The 18,503-nt window shown below is 33.9% G+C and overlaps 2 protein-coding genes and 1 non-coding gene across 3 annotated transcripts; 2 read left to right on the forward strand and 1 right to left on the reverse strand.

Moving 5' to 3' along the window:
* Positions 1–1,806: 1,806 nt before the first annotated feature.
* LOC120152482 lies at positions 1,807–1,951 on the reverse strand. The gene has a single exon (XR_005518679.1). It is a non-coding gene; the product is annotated as a small nucleolar RNA snoR145 (small nucleolar RNA).
* A 7,041-nt stretch (positions 1,952–8,992) lies between these two features.
* On the forward strand, positions 8,993–11,342 carry LOC120152182 (50S ribosomal protein L25-like). Its single transcript, XM_039164453.1, has 3 exons — positions 8,993–9,386; positions 9,475–9,604; positions 11,070–11,342. The coding sequence occupies exons 1-3, from the start codon at positions 9,030–9,032 to the stop codon at positions 11,294–11,296; spliced, it is 714 nt and encodes a 237-aa protein (XP_039020384.1). The 5' UTR covers positions 8,993–9,029; the 3' UTR covers positions 11,297–11,342.
* A 1,028-nt stretch (positions 11,343–12,370) lies between these two features.
* Positions 12,371–16,531, forward strand: LOC120152379 (mitogen-activated protein kinase kinase kinase 5-like). The gene is made up of 11 exons (XM_039164605.1): positions 12,371–12,932; positions 13,482–14,000; positions 14,065–14,152; positions 14,269–14,331; positions 14,428–14,591; positions 14,768–14,843; positions 15,207–15,266; positions 15,340–15,465; positions 15,638–15,847; positions 15,923–16,020; positions 16,162–16,531. The coding sequence occupies exons 1-11, from the start codon at positions 12,475–12,477 to the stop codon at positions 16,334–16,336; spliced, it is 2,037 nt and encodes a 678-aa protein (XP_039020536.1). The 5' UTR covers positions 12,371–12,474; the 3' UTR covers positions 16,337–16,531.
* Positions 16,532–18,503: the final 1,972 nt, after the last annotated feature.

Here is an 18,503-nt window from a genome sequence, read left to right on the forward strand (position 1 = left end):
CAACTGATGTACTTCATATTTATGATATTTGAGGTTTGATTCACTTGATCTCCATGTTTTTGTTAACCGTGGTTTTCTCCATCGGGAAAGATGAGTGATCTTAGCATTGTTGATGTGATTGAAAAATATTCTTGAAAGCATCTAATGACCAAAAGCAATGATGAACGCTTGGATGTTGAACCATCTGAAACCGGTGGTCTCAGTGGGGAGGGTTTCACCGCAACAATGGAAGCAGCCTCGAACCACATTTTCAATGATTCTGTTTAGGCATTCCTGTCTTGGTAATTTTACTTCTTTTCTTTTCTCTTACTTCCTCACCAAGAATCATCGATCAGGTATGGAGAAAAGAATGGTATGCATTGCTCCAACCTTTTTCCTCCAAAAAAATTCAAGGCAAAAGTGCGGATTCAAGCCTTTCAACATCATTAAATTTAGACCAATCAACTGGCCATCACCAGCTTTGCATCTGCATATGTTCTTTGTATTATTACTCTACATCATGTCATTCCGTATGTAGTTTACTTTAATCAACCAGAAGACTAAGCTTTCTTTTAGAGTCCACTAAAAGGGGAGAGAAAACCTAACACTCAACTGCAAAATTTTGGTATTTGAATTGTTCAGCATTTTTAAATTAAAAAAATAATCCATCTTTGAATAAATTTAGATATGAATGCTCAAAAAATGCAGCAATGTATGTTAAAATTGTTAAATCAACTCAAACTTTCTTAGATAAACGGTGTTGTTTGTTTAGATTATGCGTTTCTTAGTCAAATAGTGTTATGTGAGCAAACGAACCATAGTTGAAAGTAGGGCTGTAAATGAGACGAGGCAGATCACGAGCTACTCGAGATCGACTCGATCAAGGCTCGATAAATACTCGGATAGAATGGACTCGACTCGAGCTCGAGCTCGACCCGAGTTCTTAACGAGCTGAAACGAGCTACTCGATATTTAACTCGAAAAGCTCATAAGCAGCTCGAAAAAAAATGTTATATTATAATTTTAGATTTTTTAAAATTACGTTATAAAAAAATTATTGAAAATACATTATTGATAATTATAAAATTTTAAAAATATATTAAAAATTCTATAATACAACTACCCTCAATTTTTAATTTTTTTAATTAAGCAACCCAAGTCCAATTGTTACATTGTATATTACTAAAAAAATAAAAGCCCATTTAATTAAGCACATGTTAGATTACACCCTAAACCCTAAACTATAAATCCAAACCCTAAATCCTTAATCCGATTATGTGATAGGGTATTAAAAGAAAAATAAAAACAAATTTAATTAAACACATGTTAGAATATATCCTAAACCCTAAACCCTAAACCATAAATCTTCAATCCTAAGCCCTAAACCATAAATCTTCAATCCTAAGCCCTAAACCATAAACCCTTAATATGATTATGTGATAGGGATAAGTTATGCACATGAAGATAACATACAAATTATACAAAATGAAATTAATGAAATTAACAAGGGTTTATATGTAAATAAACTAATAAATCACACTTGGTCAAATCAATCAACATGTCCATTATCAAAACAAACGGTGATCAAAACATAAAATAAAAATAAATTAACAACTCAAATCATAAAAACATAAACCTTGATTAATGACGAAATCAGAAGATTACAACTATAACAGGTCCTACAATGCTAATACTTCATTTCTAAAACATGGGCTTGAATATCTGTCCACTGTCCATGTTTCTTTGGTTTTCTTTCTCTCTTCAACTCTCTGTTTTGTGTATCCTCAAGCTTTCTGCAACAAACAAGTGCATCCTACGAAAATGTAGAAAAATGTAGCCGAGGGTTCAAGACGCTCCAAAAATGGAGTACTTGGGCATCCTACGATTCGACAAATAGATTTGCGAAGGCATTTGTTCATTTGTTAGAGGGGTTTCAATTCATAGAGTTTACACCTCTCAGGGACCTTCGACACTTCAACCAAACAAGAAAGCAAAACCAAAAAGGAGATATACTAAAATTCAGTAACATTTTGTTTCAACATCGATTTTCGAAGGCAAACTTGGATTAAAGTGCATCGTTTTGGCACTGCATCCATAGGTCTTTCGTTTCTCTACAAAGGATAATTACTGATGGAAATCAAATAAGTGCAGAGTACAAAATCATAAATCGAAAACAAAGTGGAAGAAGGAAGCGATGCTCAGTGAATACGAACCAGAAAAAAATCATCTCGCGAATTAGTTATGAAACAAATCGGGCAATCGAATCTGATTCGTAACAAATCTGTCAACTCAACATTTTGAGAAAAAGTTTTCGAGGAATCGTATCTGAAAGAAAGCAAGTGTAATAGATTTATGAATTGATTCGTAACTAAATTATGACAAATCCAGGAATAAAAAATAAGAGTTCTATGCCAAGAAGGGGAGCAGAAAAAACAATAATTAAGAAACCAAACAAGACCAGGCGTTTACATTGAACCAGATTACTATCAAAACTACCAAACTTACTAGAAAACTGGAAATCAAAAAAGCTTATTAAAACCAGGGAAACTGGATTTTGGTTTATTATCAAGTTTGGAAACCAAAAAGTTTCAGTCTTTTAAACCAAACTTTAGAGCAATTCATTTTCAACCGGTTGAAATAGGAACTGAAAGAACAATCAGTTCAACCACCAGTTTGGTTTTTTATTCCTCAAGAAGCTTTGTTTTTGAAACAGAGATCAAAGATGAGAGTGAAAAGAAGCTTGGAATTTGGCAAGTGAGTTGGTCATGTGAGTTATATCCACATCGGTGGTTCATAAGGAGTAAAGTGAGTGTATAAAAGGAATGAGTTTTCAGCAAATAAAAATTATCCCGTGTAGTTTGAATCGAACTTGAATCGAGTTTCTTGAGCTTTAATTGAGCTCGAAATTTTTTTTGAGTTCGAGCATTTTCGAGTTTAAGTCGAGTTTTAAAAATATATTTTGAGTTCAAGTCGAACTTGATAATTTTTAACTTGCGAGTTTTCAAGTCGAGTCAAATTTAAATATATGATTTTCGAGTTCGAGTCGAGTTTAACAATATTTGAACTCGACTCGACTCGTTTATACCCAAAGAATATGTATACGACAAAGTCTGTGCCAAAGGATATGGTGAGGCCCACTTAAAGATTTCGATTTGAAAATTGAATTAACAACCCCAAAAATAACGTTTTTACTCAAACATCACCTAATAAAACATAAATTCCTAACATTTATTTTATATTATTTTTAATCTATCACCATTTTCTATCATGCAAGTAAATGTGTACTTTTATAAGAAGGACCTTCTGTTTTTGTGACAGCAGATGTATCTTGTTAGAAGCATTTTGTGTTTATTTACGGAGGGATGATCAAGGCAGGGCGGTCGCATCCTAAAAATATAATGTTATCATATGTTTTATATATCTTTTTATATATGTTTAAATTTTATCTAAAAAGAACAAAAATATGTCTAAAATATGTAATTGCACATAGTGATTGATTCAAAAATATTTTTCAATGTGGACATATATGTTAACAATATAAAATTTTTAAATGGGATGAGGACGAATAAAATTCCAAAGTGAACACCATAAATAAAATAAGTAACTCATCGAATAAAATTTAAATTTTAGAATGTACATATGTCCACGCTGACCAAGCTGTAACTCGGCCTCTGATTGCATAAGCATAAGTTTGGGGATAATGACGACACATGTGTTTACCCTTATATTCAATCATTCAATAAATTAAGTTTTAAATTTAATATTTAAACATTTGAAAACTCACATATCTAAACAATGTGTGATTTTAAAACCCTCATGAGCTTCTCAAAATCTTACATTATTTAGATATGTAGGTTTCAAATGTTTATACATAACACTTTAACTATATATTGATTGAGTGATTGAACATAAAGTTAATATATGTGTAATGTTACCATCGTCTCACATGACTAATACAAATATAATTACGTATCTTTGACATACACCGCACACATTTATTATTTTTCGGCAAAATTTTAAAAAATTATTTTTAAATGAAAATTTTCTAATCTTTTTTTCTAATATGTTTCTTTTCAGTTTTATATTTTATTTTTCTAAAAATAAAAAAACAATATATTAAATATATATAAACTATATTAAATACAAGAACTATAATAAAATATTATTTTTAATTTGATATGTTGGATAAAGTGAGATTGGTTCGATCTAGTTTTTTGAAATTTTGAAATCATTTATTTTAATTTAGTTCAATTCGAGTGTTTTATAGTATGTTTTACACTCTTTTGATATTATTTGATAAAGTTTAAAAAAATTCATAAAAAATCTAATTTTTAAGTAAATAAAAACAGTTAACAATCATTATATAGTATTTTAAGTTAATTTTGATGTTTGAGATATTACATACTTAGGCTGATTAGGTTTTAGCTTGGTTGACAAATTGACATGGTTACTATTTACAACGTTCACTCAAACGTGAATTCAGTGTGTTTAAGCTCATATTATTCTATAACATATCAAATTTTTAAGTAATAAATAAAAAATAGATTAAGCTCAAATAATAAAAAATTTTAAATTTATGAATTATATATGATTTGGTTTGACTTTCAATTTACTCAATTTCTTTGTTAAATCTTAATTATAAATACAATACAAAATATCATATATATTTGATATTGGGCCTCTCATCAACTATGTTGATGTTGAGAATATGTCGCAAATCTCTCATGTTTCAATTGATGAAATGTCCACCCCTGAAGGTGAATGGCGGTGGAACCTTGTTTGAGTAGTTTCTGCCCCAAGGTATTCCGTTGTGTATTGCAGCGGTGAAAGGGCCTCATTGCGAGACAGCCCCGGATCGTTTTGGATGGCGTGGTAATAGTGACCTATCATTCACTGTCAAATCTGCCTGTGCCGTTTGGAAGGGGGAAGAAAGTCCATCGCATAACAACATATGGAGCATTATTCATACGTTTCCAGGACTGCCGCGGATTAGAATTTTTCTGTGACTTGTGTGCTGTCAGAAACTAATGACAAACGATGAGAGAGTGAGGCATCAGTATGCATCGGACACGAGTTGCTCGATCTGCGGTACGATTTGTGAAGATATCGACCATATTTTGCGTAGTTGCCCAACTGTCTTTCAAGTCTGGACGGCGTTGATTGTTCCGAATAAATTGAAGGACTTCATGACCCTTGATATAACGATTTGGATTACTACTAATTTGCAGAATGGATCATTATTTGCTAAAAATGCGAAAGAGCGGAATTTGATGTTTGCTGCAGTCATTTGGAACCTCTGGACCTCTCGAAATACTAAGGTCTTCAGCTCTCCAATGGATGGTGAAGACTCGATTATTGCTCGGAGTGCCCGTCTTATTTAGATGATGAAACGAAACAGGTTGAAGGATACAACGACCTCAGTAAAGGCGTTGGGAATTTCTCGTGGCAACAACATAATGGCCCCCTCAGTGGGTCAAAACCAACTCAGACGTTGCTTGGCGTGAACCCGATGACTTTGCTAGGTGTGGAGGTGTTGCTAGAGATAGCCATGGAAATTGGAAATTCGGCTTTGCCAAGTTCATAAGGGTTTGCTCGATTCTTGAAGCGGAACTCTGGGGGTGCGTATATAGGTCTCTAGTTTGCTTGGGATGTCGGATTTCGTCAAGTAATTCTTGAACTCGATAGTCTGGAGGCTTTAAGAATTCTTAAGTCAGATTACAATGGGGCTCAACCATTGGGTGGACATCTCAATGAATTAAGAACCCAAAATTGGTGTGTTCAGATCCAACACGCTATTCGATCTGGAAATAAGGCTGTTGATGCACTGGCGAAAAGTGCACCTTTTGATACGTTGAAATCGGTGTTTATGCTCTCCTCGCCGTCATCGATTGGCAACATCATTCATGGTAATAGGTTGGTAATGGATAATAACAGTTAATACGTGGTTGCTAAGGTTGTCCTTTGTTTTATCGCTGGGTTTTGTAATATTAGTGCATGTAATTTTTTCCTCCAACTATGTAAGAGAGGTTTTTAACGAGACATGTACTAATTACCCTTGTATGATTTTCGTGTTAATGAAATCATACCTTCATGAAATCATACCTTCCACCAAAAATAAATTTATAACCATAATGCATTAAATACACACATCATTTTTATATGTTTTCTAATATTTATTTATATTTTTAATTAATTTAATAAATTAATTATTACTATTATTATTATTTAAATCCTTAATGTAAAAATAAATGCACAAACTATACTCAAAGTTAATTTTAGGTGTTTAAAGAATTTTTTATTAAAAATAAGTATTTAATATTTTCAACATTACACTTTTAGGTGCATGAATTGTAATAGTCGTTAAATTAGACCGTTAAGTAAAACATGTCAGTCATATAAAATTTAAATTTTTATTTTAAAAAAACACTTAAAAAATATTATTTTAAAAAACTCAAAAACTTTTTAAAATTATAAAAAAACCCCAAAAATCTTTTAAAAAACCCCAAATTTCAATGCCTCATCACCATCGACCGTCACAACCGCCGCCAATCGATCAAAAACTCGATGACGCACGACCGTCCAAACACTCAAGAGCTGAACTTCATGCTTCAAGTGATGATTGCAGCGGAAAATGGGTGATTGTAGTGACTTATTGATTCCGGCTAAGGATGATCCTAGTAATTCAAGCTACGATTCCTCCTACAGTGCGTCAGAATATGGTTAAATGAAGTGGTCGACGACAATAGGTGAAGACCAAGGCAACATCAACGATGGACGTCATGGATAAAGGGGTTTGAAATTAGAATTTTTAGAGTTTTGGTGTTTTTTAAGTTTTAAGAAAAAATTGTTTTTTTTATAAATAAATTATATTTTTTATTTTTATTTTGAAATAAAATTTTATAAGTATGATAAGTGTCATTTAATGGTCAAATTTAACGACAGACACCTAAAAGTGAAATATCAAAAATGTTAGACATCTATTTAAAAAAAAAACTCTTTATACACCTGAAATTAACTTTAAATATACTTTAGACACCTAAAATTAATTTTAAATATACTTTAGACACTTATTTTTGTGTGTGGATAAGTTGATTTTATTATATCCAAAGAAAATGCAGCAAAGCAGCTATAACAAACCAAGCACCACACAAAAATAAGAGCTCACTCAAGTATACCTCAAGATGTACAAAGGGAGGAATTTATCCCATCAGATATGTCTATACATTTACCATTAGCCTTAATTCTAACGATCTCTCTATTATACTAAAAAACAACATCCTCATTTCTCACTTGATTACCAAAGATTTTTCCATTTCTCTTAAGCCAAACAGAGTAAATAAGAGCATTCCAGGCAATCTTTAGAATGAAGGTAATAACGGAATTACCTTTCAATTTCTTAACAACACACTGCAGCTCAAAATCCCATCCTCATACAGGTCTTTGCAAGCCACAAGCATTTAAGACCCTCCTCAAATTGTGTTAGAGAAAGAGTAGCCGAAGAAAAGGTGATCTTTTGTCTCAACATCACTACTAGAAAAACACACACCTCATCAACCATCATGCTAAAAAGAATGAGCCTATCACTCGTGTTAAGCCTCCCAAAATGGCCAACCAAACAATGATAGCATGTTTTGGCAAATGGAATGAGAACCAAACCAGTTTGTACCAAGAGACCCTATCCTTTTTGACTATAATATCCAACTATAACCTCCGAGCATTCAAAGTATACAGGTTAGCAGAAGCAAGAAAAAGAGGATGAACCTCGTCATGAAAAGAAAGTAACTTTCTCAAACACCTACTCATAGACCCCTTAGGTATCATATGCCATAAATCCTGACCCTTCAAAACGTATGCATGCACTCAGGCAACCCACATAGAGCCCTCATTCATGAGAAGTTTCTTAATTAATTGGAAATGACAAGCCCTATTCCAACTTCCCAACTCCTTCAAACTAATACCACCTTCAGTTTTAAAGGAGCAAACAAGATGCCAACCTTAGCACCAACAATAGCAGTATCCAAGCCCTTCCAAAAAAATCTCATACAAAGCCGATCGATTCTTTTCATCACGACTTTTGGAAGAAAAAAGTGCCCCCACTCGTAATTTGTAATGTTGAACAAGATCCAACGAATCAACTTCAACCTACTAGCAAAACTCAAATTTCTATTAGCCCAATGCCCCAATTCATTCTGGCCAAAAGACGATAGTAATCTTTTTCTTCCAATTTCCTAGTAACCAAAGGCACCCCAAGTATCTCATAGGAGGGAACCAATCTTGAAACTTGGCCTACATTATAACATCCAAGTCCACTTAAAGAACACCCGATGAAAAGAATTCACTTTTCTCAGCATTTAACCACAACCCAGACATAAAGTAAAACCTATACAAAACGTATTGCATACCAATAACATAGTCAATGGTCCCCTTGGAGAAAATAAAAAGATCGTCAGCAAAACAAAAATGTGTGAGATTAACCTTCTTACACTTTGGGTGAAATTGAAATGTACCATTACCAACAACAACATCAAGCATCCTTGACAAAATATTCATTGCCATGACAAACAAATAGGGAGACAAGGGATTCCCTACCGAATCTCCCTAGCTCCTCGGAAGTAACCCACAAAGCTTCCATTAAATGCAACAGAAAAATGAGCAGTGGTCAAGTAAATCCGAATCCAACCTGTAAACTTTTCAGGCAGTCCCATGGCCTCCAACACAGCTAAGATAAACCTCCAGTCCAGACTATCAAAAATCTTCTGCAAATCCACCTTCAAAGCACACCTAGGAGACTAGCATAATCCTTAACCACCTCCTCAACTAAGAGAATATTATCCACAATACTTATTTTAAAACAAATTGGGCTGACTTTGATCTTTCGATTTTTTGAATAGGTATATATTATGTCTGAAAAAGCCCTAAAATTGGCCCAATTCTTAAACCCCTATTGCCTAACCATACGCAAAACCCTCATTTCCAGAACTCAAACCCTCATTTCCAGAACTCAAACAAACTCACAGCAAGTGTCAACAGCCATTCTAATTTCCGGCCAAATGTCCAGGTTGTGGCGCGGTCTGAGAACGGCGGTCAAAACATCATCGGCGAACTCCCATCATTACCATACTATCCAAGCCATCCCTAGAGAATGCACCGGCAGCCGTATCTCTAGCCGCGATAGATTCCAAGGTAGAATCCCCGCCGTAGTTTTCTCTCAGTGCTTGCTCGAGAAAAACCCAAACAACCTTTCTCCGTCAAGGAAACAACTTTTGACTACCGAAGGAAAGCAAATTCGATCCATTATTAAATCGGTTGAACTCCCTTTCTTTTGTTCCACGACGTTCCAGCTCCAGATCCGGGCCGGTTCTGGGTCTTCAGTCTTACTTGAATCCGGGAGAGTTTTACCTATCAAGGCAAGTTTTTTTTTCTTCAGTTTTAAAATTTTTAGCTTTTATTGTTACCCAAGTTCAAATTTGTTTGTATTTTTGGGTTGTTTTATAGATTCATAGGGACGAGGAGACTGGTAAAATATTGAATTTGGTGTTTGTTTGGGCGGATGAAGGGACTGAGCTGAAGATTGACGTGCCTGTAGTTTTCAAAGGACTAGAAGATTGCCCTGGCCTTAAGAAAGGTATAAAATTTACTGCAATTGTCCCCATTTCATCTTTGGTTGATCGATGTTAATATTATCCAAGATTTATACTTTTACTATGTGATGTCCATTTTCTTGTCCACTGCACCATTTAGATGAAATTGTGTTTTTGGGCAGAAACTATCCGAAATTGTTGGGTAAAGTAAGTATGATTTATTATTTGGCATACCCTAAGTGGAAAAAATAATTTTACAAGCAGTCTTAAATGTTGACAAGTATACTTCAACTATTTTTGAAATTTGAAGTTTAATTAAACATGGCACTTGTCATTATCTTAAGACAGCTTGTGGAATTCTTGTGAAATTCCACTGGGCGTGTACCAGATAATAATCCAGTAAGTTATTAGATATCTGTTTTTTTTTGTTTTAGAAAGTTCAATAGAAAAATAGTAAGGCGTTATCAAGTCTTCCTTTGTGATCATACTCAGTACGGCACAATGGTCACCTGGTAGTCGGTTATGTTGAAAACTTTCTTTGTTTTTCCTTGTATTTAGAGAGTGCTTGGAAGGTCGTATTTCCCTACTTATGTTGAAAATGCATCACATGGTTCTTCTTGTCTCTTTGGGACAGAATAAAGGCTTTGCTTGGTATCAAGGATGGAAAAATTGTTAATCAAATAGCTAAGATTCAAAGTAAGAAAGTGTTTATGTATCTTAACCATTTGATTAACAAATTCTCCATCTTTGGTACCATGCAAAGCCAAGTTGTTTTCTTACTAGGGATATGTAGAAAAAGTTGAAATGAATAAGTGACATTATCCTGGGAATCTTTTGTTGTTTACATGTAGGCACCTTCCTGGATATGTGTTGTATATGATTTTGAAACTTCTGGTTTTTATAAACCACATCTTTAGCGTTGTTATGGATAATTGGTTAGATGCTACAATTAGTTTTTCAGTTTTATAGCATCGAAATTTGTTAAATACACGTTAATGTTTTGTCCTTATTTCTTATCGAACTCATGTATCATTAGCCTTACCAATTCCTGGAGCTTTGCTTGTTGCTATCCACTTACTCTCTTTTTCATTTAATGCCATCATAAGTGTCTTTCCTCGCATTTAACCTTTTCGGGGTTGCACTAAATGATGTTATTGAATATCTCATTGCAAGCGGAAATGCACAAGAATGTGAACAGGCATACGGTGTCTCTTTACCATTTAATCGTGGCCTACTTATACCCTTTACTTATTTTCTTGTTGGGAACTAGCATGTAAATCAGACAAACAGGAATACTTACCAGTTTCTTAATGCAAGCTTTCATGTTGGTTATGGGGAAACCATGTGATGCACATCTTATTATCATTCCCCTTTTCCTTATTTAAATGTGGATTTACATGTATATCTTTCATTGGATTTTTGGGTGCTTAATCTCATTTAAGATTTTGACAGTCAGATTATATGAGTCATATGACAAACACCATTTGATGATACTTGATACCATAACAGGTGGTCACTTTAATATGACAAGAAGTAGTCTAAAGTTTCAATGCCCGGCAGAACACATTCCCCAAAAGATCGAGGTGGACGTGAGCAAATTAGATATTGATGATAGAGTGTTGATGCATGATATCGAAGTTCATCCGTCCTTGAAGCTTCTAAGCAAGAATGAAAGCATGCCTATATGTAAGATTGTGCCGACATATTCTGCAAATCCGGAGCCCATGAAGGTATAGCTAAAGAAGCATGAGTCAAAACCAGAGATGCATACCCTCATTAGATGAAAATAACAATTCTTTGATTTCTTGATATGGTGCTTTGTGATTTTCCAAGAGACAATAAGAAAGTATTTCAAACTGAGCTCGTGCCTTCAGCTGTTTCAGACCTTGTTTCAAAGTAACATTTAAGAGGAATTGGTTCCTGTGAAATGGTTCGTCTATTATTGTAGATTCTGCAGAATTTTAGTAGTTTTCTGCACCTGGTTTAGATGAGTTACAGATTCTGATACTGAAAATTTTGTTCATCATATACATTTTCATGATTGTTTTGGATGTTGACGCCAACTTATCTCTGGTGATTGTATTTGAGCTCTTCATTTGCCCCCTAAAAAAGTAGTGGAGTATATTCATATTAGATGAATATCCATGTCATGTGTACTGTATGATATGCATATATCTAACCAAAAACTCACCCCTTCGTCAAATGATTGTTTTTAAATCCATTTCGACCTGTTCGCATCATTTAGAAACAAACAAAAATAATTAATTTTATAGTTAATAATGTTATATATTTTTATTTTTAAATTTATTTTATACCGTTTTAAATATGTGCATCTTAACATATTTTTAAAATTTTAAATTATATTAGTATTATTATTTAATAGTCTTGGTGATTGTTTTGAATATTTATTAACTATTAATAATTTACACGTTCTACGTAGTTTCTTAAATTTAATATTTTCAATGAAAAAATTATTTCTTTCAACTATCTAAGACAGTTAATAAATTATCATATTGGTTTTAAATAAATTATATATATATGAATAAAATAATATAACATATTAGAAGTTGAGAAAACGAATTTAAACCAATGGCCCGACAATTAGTACCAGAAGTAAAATTAATTAAAAAGTGTTTTTAGAGGTAATAATAAAACCATTGAGAAAAGCAAAGATATTAGTATTATTAAGCTCTTTAAAAATAGAAAGGATTCTGTTATGAACCGCGTAATGTTTGATAAAAGGGAAAAGAACCGAATTTTTAAACCAAAAAACTCCATTGCCAATGCCATCCAATCCTTTGGAACGTTATTATCCCCCGCGCAATGCTTTTGTTATCCGTGGATTTTCATACCCTTATTTTTTTCATTTCGAATTCGAATCATTTCTCCTGATTTTTCAGAATGATTTCTAGCCATGCGTTGGTTTCAGAATATTTCCTTTTCGTCTTCGTCTGCGTCTGCGTCTTCGTCCCCCTCCTCGTCGAGGAAACATACTGAAGATAAGAATAACCAGGGCAATCAACGTCCCAGATCTCGTTACTACTTGGGATTTCGCATTGCCACTAATAGGTTTAGAAGGCAAAGGGAGCCAAAGAGTCTAAGCGACCAGGAGGTTCATCATCAGAACGAGGAAGCGGTGGTTTCGCAGCACTCCGGTGGTGGTAGCGATGCTCCGTTGTCTCCTCCGCGGGCTTCGAAGTCATCGACGTCGTCTTCTTCGTCGGCCTTAGCTGTGCCGTTGCCGCTTCCGCTTCCGCTTCCAGATGGAGACGGAGAGCATAGGTTTCCGTCGCCGAGGGAGGCTGGGCATTGTAAACATTTAGAGGATAGAGATGTAGAAAAAACAGATGAAACTAATCCTTTGGTTTCAAGGTAATCTTTTTTATATTTCTTTAATTAATATTTACTTCCATGAAATTGTTATTTAATTTTGAGTTAAGTATACATTTGTTATATGCTAAAAGAATACATTTTTTTATATTTAAATTAGAATCTAAAATATTTAAAGTTTTACATAAATTAAACTGTTTAAGTGATTGAAAGAATAATAGTTATTTCAGATTTAAGCAACAAAGGTTGTAGAAATAATTTTCAAATTTTTATTATCAAATCACCTTTAAAACAGACACAATCACTCGTAAAGATGATAGGTTAATAAAAAAATTAAAAATTCTTAAGACGAGCAAAAGGAGAGGAGAAATCCACCTGCATTTGTTACCTGTCAGAATAAAATCTGACTCTAACCTATTTTAAATTCAATTTTCTTTTCTTAAAAATTTTATAAGGTAAAGTCAGAATAAAACACAAGATTTAAATATTTTGATTATTTTTATATTATTAAAATATAATATAGTTTTATTTGAAAAGTTAATATCTTTAATAAAGAAAAATGTTAAATAAATAATATCTTATATATTACAGTGGGCTTGCAAGTGCTCCGACGAGTCAGATTGTGAGTCCTGCTGCTACCCCTACCCCTCAAAGAATGAGTGTTGCCGATGTGTTTCCGCGTTACATGGCTCCTACAGGTAATCAAGTTTGGTCCGCCCCGGAGATTACCGGATTAGATGTTGCAGGGCTTCCTCCACGAAAATCCCATGAATACAATGCATTTACCTCCGATAGTACTTCACTTCACAGTCCACCGAATCGGAGTTCCCCTCGAAGGAGTAGTTATAGAAGCCAAAGTGGACCTCCTTCGCCTATACATCCGAATCGGTTGTCACTTGAGACTGCTGACATCTCATCGCTGCGACTTGAAAGTAATGGCCCTATCTCTGTTCCTTTACCTCTTCCTCCAGGAGCAGGATTGGCTTCCACACCAGCCTCCATGCCCCATGTTGCTCATAAACCAGAGTCTTTGCCGATAAATTCTCGATGGCAAAAGGGCAAACTTATTGGTCGTGGTACATTTGGAAGTGTTTATGTTGCCAGTAACAGGTATACCGTGTAAAATTTCTCTCTGTGCCATCTAAAGACTAAAATGGCTTCTTGTCTCTGATAGAGAAACTGGAGCTTTATGTGCAATGAAGGAAGTTGACATATTTCCAGATGACCCAAAATCTGCAGAGTGTATAAAGCAACTGGAGCAGGTTTTTCTGCCAAAAAATTTACATTTCTTCATTCCAGGGAGATAGAAGTGATGGTTACGTATAGCAGATTGATTTTTTTAATGAGTCCTAAGTCGTAACTACATTCTTTATTGCAGGAGATCAAGGTTCTTAGCCAGCTCAAGCATCCAAATATAGTACAGTATTATGGTAGTGAAATAGTAAGTGCCTACTGCATGTTATGAATTTCACCTCTCCTTTTGCTCGTCTTAAGTTCTTAAGAATTTCCATTAAGGAATACAAACTACCATATGCAGGTGGAAGACAAGTTCTATATATATTTGGAGTATGTTCATCCTGGTTCAATTAATAAATATGTTCGAGACCATTGTGGTGCCATAACTGAATCTGTTGTTCGCAACTTTACTCGCCATATTCTTTCTGGGTTGGCTTACCTGCACAGCACAAAGACAATCCACAGGTACAAAGCACTGCCCTAATCTGTGGGTTAAAAACAGCCTATTAAAGTATAATAGTTAGTGACATCTACTTTCTTTCCTATTCAAATTTTAAACATGGAAATACTTCTAGTTTGAGGAGGAGTATTCTATAATCAAATATTGGTGGTTTAATATGCTGTTTACATTTTATATTCAGGGATATAAAAGGAGCTAATTTGCTAGTTGATGCATCTGGAGTTGTCAAGCTTGCTGACTTTGGGATGTCCAAACATGTAAGTTTCACATCTTCCCCCTCTTTGAATTCGACACATCCTAGCTACAGATAAGACATCTGTAATTGTAACCATTAGGATCATGTACTGCAATTCATCCCCACAATTTCAATCCTTTACTGAAAGTCATTGCAATTAATCCCCACAACTGCAATATTTTATTGGACAGTTTAGTTAAATATAAAAGAAGTAGCGAATATAAATGGACATAAGCACAATTGAAGCAGACAAATTAGATCTTTGTATGAAAACTCGAGTTGACAAGCTTGATATAGCAGATGTCGTCGTCATCATAATCATAATTCGTTAGTTGTTATTTTTCTGATTCAGCTTGAATATTTCTGTATCGGTTTTGTTGCACAGCTTTCTGGACAAATAGCTGATCTATCTTTGAAGGGAAGCCCTTACTGGATGGCTCCAGAGGTACCATCTCGCAGTTATATAATTATATGATATCTGTATTTTAAACATACTGACACCACTCATTTCCCTACAGCTCATGCAAGCAGTGATGCAGAAAGATAACAGTTCCGAGCTTGCTCTAGCTGTTGATATTTGGAGTTTGGGCTGTACAATTATCGAGATGTTCACTGGTAAAGCCCCATGGAGTGAGTATGAAGGGGTAAGCACCTGATTCACATTTTGAGCATCCCAACTTCCCACTATTGCATGAAACAACATCAGAGGCCAGTTAGACTTATCTTCCAATCATTAAAACTTAAGAGTGCCCTAATCGTGTGCATGGAAGGACAAGTTCAGTTGCCAACTTCTCTGTGTTCTCTTTGTTAATGCAGGCTGCCGCTATGTTTAAAGTGATGCGAGATACTCCTCTCGCACCTGAAACATTATCATCTGAGGGGAAGGATTTCCTGTGTTGCTGTTTCAAAAGAAATCCTGCAGAGAGACCATCTGCAAGCGTGTTACTCGAGCACCGATTTGTTAAAAGCCCACAACAGTCGGCTGGCTCATCAAGCGCCTCATCCTATAATGGGATAAAATTCATAGTAAACAAGAATGCATACCCTTTTGTTGTCATTGGCTTATAATTGTTTATGTAATAATTACTTTAATAATTGCAGGATGCTCCCCTTGGTCCAGGTGAGCGATCTGAATTTAAATTGGCTCAATTACCGGTGCAACCAAGCTTGCAATGTTCAAAACCTGTGACGCCTGACGGGTAAGAGTTACATTTTGACAGCTTTGAAACTTGGCACTTTCTGCAACTTGGGATTTGCATATTGTGGCTTCCGAATTCGATCGAAATGATTTTTTTTTCTAACCGTCTATTTCAGCTTCATGAATTATTCTTTTTCTCCAGTGAGACTGCACAACGATATCATTACAAGCATTGTGATGTAACAGTGGCACCCCGTTGTTCTCCTCGTTCAACCCCTGAGGTTCCACCTAGTTTGAATTCCCCATCATCCAGCACTTATGGTACCGTTAATAGATCTAACAATCAGGAGTGTAGGACGAACCATATGTTCGGATAACATCGAAGAAACGAAGAAAGGCTGTGTATTATTTTCAAGGCTTCTCTGATCAGGCAGCTTCAAGCATTGCATTGGAGACCAAAAACGAAGAATGTGGTCCGATGTGTAACCGTGGAGAACCAAGCCTCCCTACCTGATCGATATCTTCAATGCCTTATCATCGAAGTTTCCGATGCCGTTTCATCATGGAAGCATATCCAGTAACTAGTTATTTTTATTTTATAAATTATTGACTATTTTTTTTTCAAAGCTTCCAAAATTGTGAAAGCTCTTTTTTCCTTTTTCAAACCTCTTTTTTTCTTTATTTTCCTACAAGACAATACAAGTGATCATTAAAAACACTAATTTTAAACACTAAAATACATAGTAACAAAATTTTTTAGTCGTCACTAACAACTATGTCAATATTACATTAGTGACAATTATTCTAAAAACTATCACAATTGTTCTTTTTTTTTGATTATCTATTCGGCACAATTATAAATATAAATTGTGATGAATTTTTTTATACTAAAAATATATTTTGTGACCATTAATATTGTCACATTAATTATTTTTAGTGACCAAATGTTCGATATTATTATCAATAGAAATTTTGATAAATTTATTTGACACTGAAAGTATATTTTGTAACCACCAATGTTGCCATAGTAAATGTTCAGTTATATCAAAGAATTGTTCTAAAATATCTCGAATTTTTTCAAGCTTCTCTCATTTTTTTCAATGTTTGGACAGTGACAAAAAGAAGAATCAACAACAATCATTTGCTTCACGATATAAAATAGCCATATCAAGCATCATGTATGCAGAGTTCCATCTTGTAGGAACATCAAACCACAATACTTTAGTTTCTTCTATCTTGGTTAATTTCACACTATGTCAAAAAACTTTTTTTTTTGTTTATAACCATTTGATATACTTCTCACATTCTTTTATCTTGACAACAATATGTTCAATGACCTTAAGATCATACTTAACAATGAGATTCAACACGTGCAGCACATCAAACTTGAAAGTAAGCCCCTTCACATAATAAAACCCCTTGAGCATTAAAAGTTTCCTTCAAGTGATCTTGTATTTTATCATTACTAGAAGCATATTAGAGGTTCTATAATGTGAGTTACAAATAAAGGAAGCAATCTTACAATGTTTGCAAAGTTCCCTCTCTTTCCATCATTAGTCTCTGTGGAATTAATAACGAGAACATGTTTCCAAACCTGACTTCGTCTCTTAGAAAAAGGTTGTAATTCTGCTACAACATTATTGGTATCACTTGGAACCTCACATGCATTAACATTAGATTTCATGACTGCAAAAGCAAAGAAAAATATTATTAGTATTAAGTTAAACTTTACATGCACGTCAAAGACACATAATGGATCACACAAATATATTAATAAACATGTAATAAATACACATATATTTCTATTAATAATATAGAACAAAAAAATCTGAATAGAAATTTTTTAAATAAATAATATACTACGATATAGAAGTATACCTAGATTCGCGTAGAATAAGTCTTTTTTCAAATAAGAATTTTTCTCGGTTGACGAATAAGATATTCGAATTAGCGTGAACGAGATATACAATAAGATAAAAGATATTGACGTTACCATTTTAATTACCTAAAACAATTACACTTAAATTTTTTAATAATAATTATAGTATAAAGTAATATTAATTTTTAGAATAATAATAATGATCGTAACAGATTTTAGTAATGAATTAATAGTGATAATTGTAAATAATAATGAAAATAATAAAGTGATATGATATTAAAATAACTAACTAAAGAAATTAAATTAAAGCGAATCTTAAAAAAAAGTGAAATATAATGTATTTGGAAATTGGAAGTTATCGGTTAAGGCAACAAGCAATACTAGGGTAAAGTGTTTGCGCAACAAGGTAGGAGGAGTTGGACATTGGGTGAAGAGGTGACTGCGCACGACAGTTGGAACTGGTAGGAGTTGAGTGACGATTAAAACTAACATGATTGAGCGATGACAGAGGAAATTCTTGAATTTTGAATTTCTTGAGTTAAAGAAAAACACCATACTTATATATAGTATTTGTAAATAATATATAAAATAAATTCTATATAAATAAAATTATACTTTAACCTAAATAGTTAGGTTTTTTTATTTTGAATATATATAAGGATGTT

This window comes from Hibiscus syriacus, unplaced genomic scaffold (genome assembly GCF_006381635.1).
Source record: "Hibiscus syriacus cultivar Baekdansim isolate YM2019G1 unplaced genomic scaffold, ASM638163v2 tig00111088_pilon, whole genome shotgun sequence".
NCBI lineage: Eukaryota > Viridiplantae > Streptophyta > Magnoliopsida > Malvales > Malvaceae > Hibiscus > Hibiscus syriacus.

What these genes read in the sequence shown, in the direction of transcription:
- LOC120152379 (XM_039164605.1), top strand. Translation starts at nt 12,475, where the DNA reads ATGCGTTGGTTTCAGAATATTTCCTTTTCGTCTTCGTCTGCGTCTGCG. An exon ending in ACTAATCCTTTGGTTTCAAG is followed by an intron (nt 12,933 to 13,481) that starts GTAATCTTTTTT and finishes TATATATTACAG; the next exon opens with TGGGCTTGCAAGTGCTCCGA. An exon ending in GTTTATGTTGCCAGTAACAG is followed by an intron (nt 14,001 to 14,064) that starts GTATACCGTGTA and finishes TGTCTCTGATAG; the next exon opens with AGAAACTGGAGCTTTATGTG.
- LOC120152182 (XM_039164453.1), top strand. Translation starts at nt 9,030, where the DNA reads ATGTCCAGGTTGTGGCGCGGTCTGAGAACGGCGGTCAAAACATCATCG. An exon ending in GGAGAGTTTTACCTATCAAG is followed by an intron (nt 9,387 to 9,474) that starts GCAAGTTTTTTT and finishes GTTGTTTTATAG; the next exon opens with ATTCATAGGGACGAGGAGAC. An exon ending in TTGCCCTGGCCTTAAGAAAG is followed by an intron (nt 9,605 to 11,069) that starts GTATAAAATTTA and finishes ATACCATAACAG; the next exon opens with GTGGTCACTTTAATATGACA.